This window comes from Euphorbia lathyris, chromosome 2, assembly GCF_963576675.1.
Source record: "Euphorbia lathyris chromosome 2, ddEupLath1.1, whole genome shotgun sequence".
NCBI lineage: Eukaryota > Viridiplantae > Streptophyta > Magnoliopsida > Malpighiales > Euphorbiaceae > Euphorbia > Euphorbia lathyris.
Window position 1 is genome coordinate 117,689,479 of NC_088911.1, and position 13,012 is coordinate 117,702,490.

The 13,012-nt window shown below is 35.0% G+C and overlaps 1 protein-coding gene across 1 annotated transcript; it reads left to right on the forward strand.

The window, feature by feature from the left end:
• Positions 1-4,919: 4,919 nt before the first annotated feature.
• On the forward strand, positions 4,920-12,703 carry LOC136219653 (2-methyl-6-phytyl-1,4-hydroquinone methyltransferase, chloroplastic-like). The gene is made up of 4 exons (XM_066007129.1): positions 4,920-5,080; positions 5,179-5,823; positions 6,885-7,191; positions 12,393-12,703. The coding sequence occupies exons 2-4, from the start codon at positions 5,273-5,275 to the stop codon at positions 12,546-12,548; spliced, it is 1,014 nt and encodes a 337-aa protein (XP_065863201.1). The 5' UTR covers positions 4,920-5,080; positions 5,179-5,272; the 3' UTR covers positions 12,549-12,703.
• Positions 12,704-13,012: the final 309 nt, after the last annotated feature.

Below are 13,012 nucleotides of genomic sequence, written 5' to 3' on the forward strand. Positions count from 1 at the left end.
CTAGTTTATTAGCTGATTGTGAGATAATTTGGGTGAATGTCAGAGGACCTAGACTATATCATTTCCAATGTTTATAGATGATTGGCATTGCCCTAAAATTCAGAACCAGCGATCTGATATCTATATGTACTGAGGGATGGTGCAGTTCTTTTTGAATAAAATAAATTTAAGCAAATGAGAGTTGTTTAAGCAATAATTATCATAATCCCACAAACCTTAATTGGAATGTAGTTATGAGAGTGACTCCAAGGGATGTGTTTGATATGGGTAGTGAGGGAGAGATAGATGCTTGTACTGGGATGTTTGATATTACAGGTCATTGTGAGAGTGAGGATGAATACCCTGGTTGGGTGCGAACTGATGTACTTGATGAAAATTAATTGAATTAATTTTGCTAGATACTCAATTGATTTCATTGATTTTACTTGATGAAAGTTGTGTATGCTAAATTTTACTAGATATTTAATTGATTTTATTAGATACTAGATTAATCTCATTTATATCTTTCAATATTGTGTATACTAACAATATTTTTCCAACATAAAGGATGTCTAGTAGATCCAAATCATTAAGGGGTTTAAGAATTGTGTCACCTGATGTTGAAGTTGAGCCACAAGAAGAAAATGGCCTTAATCAGCAACCACAACAAGCAAGTAAGTTTTTCTTTTATTTGATGCCTTGAGACTATACTCGAATTTATTTGAAAATGTTATGTTGAAGATTTATTTGTACTAGAGCTAATGTTACTCAAATTTACTAACATATAATTTTATAGATACAAATGAGAGGCGATATAAAAAGCGTGGAAGGACTTCAATGGCATGTGTTTGGAACCTAAGTGATGGTGGAAAGATTTTTGTTGAGGTAGATAAGTGGGGAGTCCCTTATTCAAAAGAGGGGGCTACATTATCATCATTTCTAGGAACAATTGCAACAAATGGAACTCTTGCACCTTTGAATATTCCTAAATGGAATGATAAAGAGTTTGAGCCATTTCATCGAAGAATGTTAAATGTTGTTCAGGTACTTTTAGACGTTTCTTTCTTTTTATGTCACTTTCACTTATTTACGATTGTAAAAATTAACATATATTTTTTGTTTATATGTCCTTGAATATGAGCGTTTCATGTTTCCTCCTGAAACAAACAAATGGGTTTTACAGTCCATTAACAAGAAATGGAGGAGCTATAAAAGTGAATTGAAATCACAGTACTATGACACAACCAAAACAAGGGAAGAGATAGAGGCAAATGCACCAGAAAATGTTATTTTGAGCCAATGGCTTACACTAGTCAAATCTTGGTTTAGTGAGAAAAATCAGGTTATGTATTATCATATATATATCTTTTATTTTACACAGTTAATTTTTTTCTTTCATTTTTGTTTAGTACATACCATCCTAATTATTTTTATTTTGTCTCTTTAGAAAATGAGCCAAATGAATGCAATTAGTGCTAAACAGAATAAAAATACTCATACATGTGGAAGAAAGAGTTTTGGAAGACTTCGAAAAGAGATGGTAGTAGTTTTTATAATTAGTACTTAATTTCTTAATTTAATTAGTGCTTAATTTCTAAAATTGCTATTTAATTTGATTGGTGCTTAATTTCTATAATTTGGTTTTGTAGGAGAAAGAATTGGGTTACTCTCCGGATAGGCTTTCATTTTATGATGCTACACATAAGAGAAAAGATGGCACTTATGTGGATGAAACTGCTAAGGAGTTGATGGTAATTTCAGTTATTTGAATTGCAAAATTACAAATGTTGTAATAATTGAATATTATTAGTATATTGAACTCTTTCATCTTTTAAATGTGTAGGAAAAAGCATTTTCTCTCCAAAGTGAAAGAAGTGAAGTTTCTAATTCTAATATGAAAGAAATCAACGAACTCATATTTCAAGAAGTAATGGGAAAAGAGCATAATGGTCGGGTAAGAGGTTTGGGCTTAGGACCAACTCCAAGTAGCTTTTTTGGTGTTCGTGCTTACAATATTGGAAAAAGATGGAAGGAGACTTCAAGACAAGCAAATAGTGAAGTGGAATCACTAAAAGAGCAAGTTCAAATGATGTCAAACAAATATGATGAGTTGTCCCAACAAATGCTTGCCATGGCTGATTTGATATCCAATACTGTTCCTCGACAATAATAATGACATGGTCAAGTATGTTTCTTTTCATATACTCATAGTATAGTTGATTTGAATATATATATTATTGTGGATTGTTGTTTGATGCATTTTTACTACTATTTTGCATTCATGAGTTAGCTGGTTTTATAAATGACATATATATGATCAAGTTGTTAAAATTAATTGAATTAAACAATGTTCTCCTATCCTGTTAAGGTTTGAAATGGATGATATGAATTCCAATTATTAAAATGTGTGGTTTGGTGCTTGAAATGGATGATATGAATCCCAATTAATTGAGCAGAGATAGGTGAGATACTAAAAAACATATATAAGATGTGTGGTTTGGTGCTTTAGAATAAATAGTGATTTAATAGTCATTTAGTGACATTTTTTCTCTTGGGCCAAATGTGCCAAAGAATTTCTACGGTGACCAGCCATTGTGATCGACAATCTCCTGTATGAGTTCGTAGTTGTTCTATTCCAAGCATTCTGTACCTGATGTTTTAATGGTATGCATAAGAGTTGTAATTTTATTTCCTCATAAACCTAAACCATATATATTGTATGTCTTGTGGCAGCCAGCTATAACTTTCTTGCATTAGTGGTTTTTCAATAATTAATCATCATCATTTATATAATTACTTAGAATAATTTTGAGAATGCACAATTTTGAGAATGCATGGAGAATAATTTGTACACAGAATGCACATGGCCATGAGTTGTTTTTTCTCTTTTTTTTAAGGACTTCTTAACGTGTATTTATGTCAGGCATGCCAAATTATTCTCTTGCTAATTGTGTTCATTTTCTTTTTCCAGATCCTTTTGATGCTACATTCCACAGAAGCCATATGTTGTGCTCCATTGTTTAGAGAAATGGTAATATTTGACTTTTTGTTAATGGTTTTGAGGTCCAAAACTAATTTGCAGACAGAAAAACTTTCAATAGTTTCTTCTAGTTATGGTATAAAGAAGAATAATGAGTATAGGTATGACCTTGTACTCTTGTTTGTCCTCTTTTCATGTCTGTTATATGCTTTATCTTTTACTTCTCTCTCTTACTGTTTTGGGCAGCATACAAATTGAAAGTTGCGGAATGATTGTTGAGCCACTGTTGCAGTTCGTGTATCACTTTGAGCAGTGCACTCTCTTGAACAAACAAACTATGGTTGTTTTCTAGTAATATTTTTTTAACATGTATTTCTGATTAGTCATGTGGTTCTTAATTTTTGATAATATTAAGACGAGTGCATAATTGTTGATTGTACTTCTTAAATAGATTGTTCAATGACAATATATGGTTATGTTTGCTATTAGTGGCAATGTAATGAAATGTATTCTCAAAAATCTTTTTTTTTTCTCATTGACCAGAAATTTATTTTCGTCGGTAAAAAATGTACAGCAGCAAATCGTTCATAAAAAAGATTTAGCGACAGAAAACATTCGTCTGTAAAATTATGAAGTTTTGAATTACTGACGAATTGCTGACAAAATTTCCGTCACTAACGCATTCCTTTTAATGTTCGAAAATCAGTTTTAGCGACGGTTTAAACGCATTTAGAAAAATGTCGCCATAAAAACCTTACCCCGGCGCCTGAGAAAAACCGTCGGTAATGTAGCAACAGTGGCAATCACAACACTTTTGTGACGGTTCCAAAAACCGTCGGTAAACAATATACTGACGGTTAAAACCGTCGGTACAGTATATAAAAACCGTCGGTAAAGACCTTTTTTTTTTTGTAGTGTAGCTATACACGTTAATGATATTTTCGCACCTTATCCTATTATAAAATAAAAAATGTGTTTCACAAATTAATAAATATAATCTATATAAAAAATAAAAAAAATTATTGAATGCAACAAAACTTTGTTCTTCATGTAATTATGTTGTAGAAATATAAATAATGTTAAAAAACAAATATATTTTGTGGAAATAAGAAAGATAATTTTGTGAATAACAAATATTTATAAATAGTTGTTTATGAAAAGCTCCAAAACGCTGCAGTTTCCAGAGAAAATACTAAATGTTGCGGTTATATAAATCTAATCAAACGCTATATTTTCTGCGGTTTGAAGTGAAACGCTAAACGCTCATCTGAAAACTTGAAACAAACCGCTTCTAAGTGTATTTATATAATAATACAAACCAAAAGAACATAATAGAGGAATTGAAACAATTTAACTAACAGATTTATTAATAGTAACGTAAAACAGTTCAATTTCTTTCAACCTCTGTAAAAAAAAAAAAAAAAAAAAATTGGTAATTAAAAAAATAATGAGGCAAGAGTAATTTTATCATAAATGTCTAAAATTGTACAATTTTACATCTAATGTTGGTAGCTAAGAACAATTTTATCCGTTGGATATTATTATAAAACACAGATATTTTGTTTCTATAACAATTGCATAAATTGATTATAAAAAAAGATTTCATATTTTTTTATTTAATAATAGAATGGAATATTAATATTTTTTAATTCGGTGAACTATTTGAATTTTTTTATCCAACTCGTATAAAATACAATATATTTTTTTAATTTTATTTCAAAGTTTTTTCACGTTTTAATCATATGTTTGTGACATGTTACTAATGAGTAATAAAATAAAATGATGTATATGTGACCGAGAAGATAATTTGATGAATAATTTTTCTAATTGATCCAACTTATCGATATTAGGGGTAAAATTGTTCCTAAGTGTAAAGATCATGGGTATTTTTGCACCTTATTTTAACAACATGCTAAAGTTCACAAAATACAAAAACGGTGCGTCCAATTGCCGTTTCGGTACCTGAGTGCACGATGACGACAAAGCATCTGGCAACAATTCCCTGATAAAATGTGTGCGGTGGCGCTTCCACAGTCACGAGCATCTCCGAAGTATCCACTCTTTCACACTGTTTCTCTTCGACTCTTTCCATAATCTCACTCGCTTCTCTCTTCTACATTGGTTAGTTATTTTCCTCAATTACTTATTTACACTATACAATTGCTGATGATACTTTTCTTCAACGCCCATGATTTCTGAAATCATATTTTCTCTAACAGGCTTTCCAGATTTTCTAGCTTTAATCAACGAGGAAATAGCGTATTGCGCTTAGCTACTTTATTTTTCTGGCTTTTCTTTTAGTAATTTGTTACAATGGCTGCTTCATTGCTCAATGGAGCTGACAATCTTAAATTCATTAGCTCCAGTGGCATAACCCCAACAAAGCTATGCTTTAGAGGATCAAATTTAGTATCTTTTCATGGTAATAATCAAATTAGGTATAGAATTTTAGCATCCAGAATCAGATGCAGTGCAACATCCTCTTCAAGGCCTGCTTCACAGCCTAGATTCATACAACACAAGAAAGAAGCATTTTGGTTTTATAGGTTTCTGTCTATTGTTTATGATCACATAATAAACCCTGGCCACTGGACTGAGGATATGAGAGATGAGGCACTTGAACCGGCTGATCTTAATGATAGGAAATTGACTGTTGTTGATGTTGGTGGTGGAACTGGGTTTACTACTTTGGGTATTGTTAAGCATGTGGATGCCAAAAATGTCACTATTCTTGATCAGTCGCCTCATCAGCTTGCTAAGGCTAAGCAGAAGGAGCCCTTGAAGGAATGCAAGATAATTGAAGGAGATGCAGAAGATCTTCCTTTTCCTACTGATTATGCAGATAGATATGTTTCTGCTGGGAGGTAACAATTTGAGACATTTACCTTGATTTCTCTCTTTAATTTATGTTAATAGGATGTTTTCATACCATTTTATGGAAAACTTGCAATGGTTGATTCATTGGTTGCTCAAGGAATTAGGGTTTTACAGCTTTTGTTTTGGGTTTATTCCATTGTGTATATATATTTTTTGATAGAATTCCCATTATGAATGAGTTTAGCTGAATGACACCCAATCTAGTATTACTGTATATTATCATTAGAAGTCGTATGCATATCATATTGAAGGGCTACCAACATAGTTATCAAAGGCACTCCTCAGGCTCAAAAGGCGCTAAGTTCCAAGCATGTCGCCTGGGAAGCCAAAAGGCAGGCTCTGTTTAAGAGGCGCGCGTCTGATTGCAACTTTCTAAGCCCTGTCTTGCCTGAGGCGTGCCTAGGCTCAAATTTAGAAGCTACACAATATTTTTTAAGGTTCCAAGTGGAAAATAGGATGCTTTAATCTCACTCCTTTCCTATCTATATGATCTATGGCTGAAATCAAATTAGAATGTAAAGAAATAAACAAAAAATAAAGAATATTTGTATAGAAATATTGTATCGAACAATACAAGAAAACGGTGCTCCATTTTGAAGAGTTTAGAAATATCGCTAATGGAGACTTTAGTCTTGATGAAAAACAGTTATTATGCTGTTAGTTAACTAACTTAGGATTTGGTTAACTTTAGTCTTTAGATTTAGTAGTTAATTTGAAATTTATTTCATGCCTTTTGTGATTAAAATTTATGAGTAATTGGATATGATTTAGTATTTCACTATAGTTGTTGATTTAAGAGATGTTAATTATTGTTATTTATGATTTCATATATTATTTTTCTCTAGTGAGCCTTGCCTTGTGTCACTCAGGCATGCACCTAAGCCTTGCACCTTGCGTCAGTGTTGCCTTTAATAACTATGGCTACCAACATTAACCATGATATCATGTTTGATACCGTAAATTTCTGAAATTCCATAGGAAATCGTTGTCAGTCAATTCGATATGTGATTGTTCTATATCATCTCATTCCATGGTTTATGTTGCCCAGCATTGAGTACTGGCCGGATCCCCAGCGAGGCATCAGGGAAGCATACAGGGTACTGAAAATCGGAGGAAAAGCTTGTCTAATAGGTCCTGTGCACCCAACATTTTGGTTGTCTCGGTTTTTTGCGGATGTGTGGATGCTTTTTCCTAAGGAGGAAGAGTACATTGAATGGTTTGAAAAGGCTGGGTTTAAGGATGTCAAGTTGAAAAGAATTGGTCCCAAATGGTATCGTGGTGTTCGCCGGCATGGTTTGATTATGGGTTGCTCTGTGACTGGAGTTAAGCCATTTTCTGGAGATTCACCCTTGGAGGTAAGTTGCTTCATTTCTTTATATCTATGCATCTTTTATGTAAGTTTTTCTGGGGGAAATTGTTCATTTATTGTCTGATGCCTCTGGTATTCACTTATTCTTCCTTATCGTTATAAGTTGTCCATGCTATTAAGGCTTAACATTTGCCACATTTTTATCAATTTAGCACAAGCAACAAAATTTATAGTAGATTGCACTATGCTTTCAGGCGAACTAAAATTTCGAGAGCAGCATAATGTTATTTCAAATATCACTATGCTCTCAAATATACTTCAATTTTGGCACGAACAAAGTTTTTCATTTCAATTTAACATATGACTCTTTGAAAGTTAAAACATACTACTTGTTTTATCGTTTTCAAGTTTCTGTATTAAATGACATAATTTCTTGTTTTGCTGTTTCTTTTTTCTGATTGTTGATATTGAAAGTGATATTCTTTTTGTTTATTTTAATTTTGAAGACTCTGATTGTTGATATTGAAAGTGATATTGAAAGTTTTTCTGATTGTTGATATTGAAAGTGATATTCTTTTTGTTTTATTTTAATTTCTTGGTGGCCTTTACAGCCGGTCCCAAGCCCGGACAAAGGAGGAGGGTTGCGGTAGGTTTGTGGCGGCCAGCGTAAAACTTAGCCACATCTTATGACATGAACCATAATATAAATACCGTTGGGGCGTTCCCTACTCAGCGACGCGCTGCACTTCCTAGACCCGGGTGTAGTGATAAATGTGCAAGGGTTGCTAGGTCGTCGCCCCGAAGCGGCGCGCCACCCCAGGACCCGGGGGTGGTGTCAAATATGCAAGGGTTGCGGGTAAATAAGCTAGTCCACGGTAATGGTAGGGGTAAGGGTAGTAGGTTACGCTTTGGGACATGGAACATAGGTTCTTTGACAGGAAGATTAGCTGAAATTGTAGATGTTATGAAGAGGAGGAGAGTAAATATATTATGCCTACAAGAAACCAAGTGGGTTGGAGCCAAAGCTAGAGAGATAGCTCCTTGGGGTTATAAGCTTTGGTACTCAGGAAAGGATAAGGGTAGAAATGGAGTAGGTATTCTTATTGATAGGGAGTATATTGATGAGGTAGTAGCGGTGTCTAGGAAGAGCGATAGAATTATGAGTGTTAAGCTAGTGATAGGGGATGAGGTTGTGAATGTCATTAGTGCATATGCGCCACAAATAGGATTAGATGTGTCTATAAGACAAGCTTTTTGGGATGACTTAGAGGAAGTGGTGCAACAGGTTCCTAGGGATGAAAAAATGGTACTAGGGGGTGATCTCAATGGACACGTGGGTTCTAGGCGAGATGGGTTTGAGAGTGTTCATGGAGGGTATGGTTTTGGAGATAAGAATGAAGCAGGAAATGATATTTTGGAATTCGCATCAGCCTATGACTTGAGTATCATGAACACATGGTTTATGAAGAGAACATCCCACTTAGTGACTTATCGGAGTGGCGGTAATGCGAGCCAAATTGACTTCTTCTTAGTAAGGAGTGCTTGGAGAAAGAGTTATATTGATTGTAAGGTGATCCCTGGTGAGAGTACGACAACCCAACATAGAGTAGTGGTGCTAGATTTTCGAAGTAGGAAATGTATAAGAAAACAAACACCTCAAGTAGAGACTAAGATTAAGTGGTGGAAATTGCAAGGGGAGAATCAACAAAAATTTGTGGATGAGATGACCAAAAAAGATATTTGGACTTGCAATATGGATTCAGATATAGATTCGATATGGAATAAGATGGAGCATAGTATAAGGGAAGTAGCGAAGGAAGTTCTAGGGGAATCTAAAGGTAGCATGCCACCGGGTAAGGACACATCTTGGTGGACAGAAGAAGTACGACAAGCAGTAAAGAGTAAGAGAGAATCCTATAAACTATTGGGGAAATGTAGGAGTGACGAGAACTACGAAAAATACAAAGAGGCTAAAAGGGAAGTAAAGAAGGTCATACGAGATGCTAGAGCAAAGGTGAATCGGGATCTGTATACAAGATTGGATACGAAAGAAGGGGAAAGAGACATATATAGAATTGCTCGGATGAGAGATAGGAAGACGCGAGATCTCGGAAAAGTTAAATGTGTGAAGGATGTGGACCAGAAAGTCCTAGTTGGAGATAAGGATATCAAGGAACGATGGAGGTCCTATTTTGATGACTTATTTAATGGAGATCGCCAACAAGATGTTGGAGATATAAGTATCCATCACGATATGATAAATCATGAATGCCTGCGGAGAATTCAAAAGGGTGAAGTCAAAATGGCATTAAGTAAGATGAAGTTGAAGAAAGCAGTAGGACCTGATGGCATCCCTATTGAGATTTGGAGATGTTTGGGAGAAAGAGGAATCGAATGGTTGACGACGTTCTTCAACAAAATTTGGAGAAACAATAAGATGCCATCAGAATGGAGGAAAAGTATCTTAATCCCTTTGTATAAGAACAAAGGCGATGTCCAAGATTGTGCCAACTATCGGGGAATCAAATTAATGAGTCACACTATGAAACTTTGGGAGCGAGTGATTGAACAAAGGCTAAGGAGGACGGTGAAGATCTCGGAAAACCAGTTTGGCTTTATGCCGGGAAGATCAACTATGGAAGCCATCCATCTAATGAGACAATTAATGGAGCACTATCGAAATAAGAAGAAAGACTTGCATATGGTTTTCATTGACTTGGAGAAAGCATATGATAAGGTACCAAGGGAAGTACTTTGGTGGGCCTTGATAAGGAAAGGCATTTCGCGGAAATATATTGACATCATAAAGGACATGTATGAGGGAGTATGCACGAGTGTACGTACTAGTGTTGGGAAAACTGAAGAGTTTCCTATTACGATTGGAGTGCATCAAGGTTCCGCACTAAGCCCATTTCTTTTTGCCATCGTTATGGATGAACTAACAAGTTCACTTCAAGATGGTATACCATGGTGCATGCTGTTTGCAGATGATATTGTGTTGGTTGATGAGACGAAAGAAGGAGTGGAGATGAAGTTGGAACTATGGAGGCAAACTCTAGAATCTAGAGGTTTTAAGTTGAGTCGAAGTAAGACAGAATATTTGGAGTGTAAGTTTAGCGGCCGTAGGAGTAGGGAGGCAGGGACAATCACCCTAGATGGGAGAGTTGTTCAGGCCTCGGATTGCTTCCAGTATTTAGGATCTATTATCCAAACGGATGGAGAAGTAGATGGAGATGTTGCCCATAGGATTAAAGCTGGTTGGTCGAAGTGGAAGAGTGCTACGGGTTTCCTTTGTGATCCCGGCATGCCTAATAGATTGAAGGGAAAATTCTACCGGACGGCAATTAGACCAGCATTGTTATATGGTACGGAGTGTTGGGCAGTGAAACACTGCCACATCCATAAGATGTCGGTGGCGGAGATGCGTATGTTGAGATGGATGTGTGGTCACACGAGAAAGGACCGGGTGCGTAATGAAATAATTAGGACAAAAGTAGGGGTTACATCTATTGAGAATAAAATGAGAGAAAACCGACTAAGGTGGTTTGGCCATGTGAGACGTAGAGCGCTTGATGCGCCGGTTAGGAGAACCGAAGAGTGGCAAAGGGATGTAGTGGTGAGGGGTAGGGGAAGACCTAAGCAAACTTGGAGGAGGGTGATCGAGAGTGATATGAGTTTATTGGGAATTGAGGAAAATATGGTAGTGGATAGGACGGAGTGGAGGGAGCGAATCTGTGTCGCTGACACGACTTGATTTTCACGGTTTTATATGATGGTTCATGTTAGCCGACCCCGAATCATTTCGGGACTAAGGCTTTGTTGTTGTTGTTGTTGTTGTAATTTTGAAGACTCTGAAAATACTATTTTGTTGAGAAAATGTTTAATTTTCTGCTGAAATGGAAGTAAATCTAAAAGTTCAATACTGTTTATGGTAAAATCTTTTGTCAAAGACTCTTTATTGCATTCAGGTGCTTTGCTCACAATTTGTAAAAATGATCATATAGTTAGTATTTATGTTGCACCGAAACCTTGATTTTGAAGAGTTTCCACGTTTCGTAAACTGACACTTGTATGTACCTCTCGGGTTATGTTTATGTAATTTAAGAAAATTAGAAACTTGTTTCTTAGAATTTGAAAACCTGTTTCTTAAAATACAATCTGTTTTTAGAAGGAAACGCTCATTACCAAATCTCTTACATATTGCACTATATCTGTCAGATCTATGTTGTTCATGCTTCAAGCCCAGTTATCATTCCTGTGCCGGAGTGTCGGATATTAATATGAATTGCGCCTTTAAATATTAGCTTAAACTTCTAGTTCAAGTATCCATAATTTTTTATAGATCATTTCTTTCAAGCTTTCAAAAGAGATAAGTAAAATCTCATTTTGCTTTCCTATTGTGTAACTTAAATGTAATTTTTCTTATTTATATATCTATAAAATTACAATATATTCTTATAATTCTGAAAAATTTACAAATATACCCCTATATTTTTATTAGTTACACCCCTAGGCTTCTGTTTCCTATCTTTTTACAAATATTGTTTCTTCCTTTTGTGTTTCCTTTCTCTGTCTCCGTTTCAACATAGGTTGGACTCTATAAGCTACTTGATTCTGCCAAATGGTTGATGTGGTTGGGAGGGGTTGTTAACAAATTCATGGAGATTTTTCTGTTTTAACACACTGGACTTTGCTAGTTACAGTTTTTGTTTCATAAACCATTTATGGGTGCCTTTGCTTCAAGATTTTCTTGGTTGGCTTTGTATCGCGTTTTTTAAGAATAACCACCTAAAAATCCTTATAATAGACTTGGTCCTGATGATTTAAGAGCAAAGTTCGTCTGAAAGGGTGCCTGCACAGAAATTTCAACTGCATTTTAGTTTATTATAGCAAGATTAGCACAGAAAAGTCTTGAAATCAATGAAGGGTCATGATAATGGCTCAATCATTTAATAGAGAAACAAATATTTTAAATCAAGACGTGAGGAAGTTATTTTGGTCTTATTCTCCATTGATGCTCTAGGCAATTCAATTTGTGAGGACTAACTTAGATTAGAAACTAAATGTTAGGTTAATTTTGCCTTTATTAGTTGGTTTCTCTAGTTGAACTGTGTTAGCAAACAAGTCCCTGGTTCATGAATGCATTATATGATGAAGTGTTAGACCGTTGAGCATTAAGTATCGACTTATTGTGGTCTGATGAAGGTTGAAATTCCCTTGATTCATTTCTGAATTCTCTTGATTCAGCTGGCTCCAAAGGCAGAGGATGTGAATAAGCCTGTAAATCCAATAGTTTTCCTGGCGCGGTTCCTTCTGGGTATGATGGCAGCCACATACTATGTGTTAGTTCCCATCTACATGTGGATCAAGGATCAAATTGTTCCTAAGGGCATGCCTATTTGAATTAACAATTATCCTTACTGCTTGTTAAGTTGTTATGTAACAATTTGTGTAAACTAGATGAGGAATTTAAACATGTACATTGATGCACACTCTTCCAGCTTTTGTTCTATGTTTATGCTCAGCAGTTTATGTCTAATATCTGCAAGTCTTCAATATGCACCTGATATTTAAACTGCAGAAACTACAATCTGCATTATACAGCTTTTTACATTTAATTTATCCTAATACTTTCCATTAAGTCCACATTTAGTAATATATCACAAAGGGGTTTAAAAATTACAGTCCACATTCTTTTCGGTAATAGATTTACGAGAGAGTTTTTATGTCGCTTCACTTCCCTACTGGTCACATTATATAATATAATTAAATCTTTATATTATACATTGTAAGTTAAACCTATACTGCAATTTTATGAAAATTGTGATAATTGCATTGCATACTGTTATTTTCCAAAGAGTTCTTCA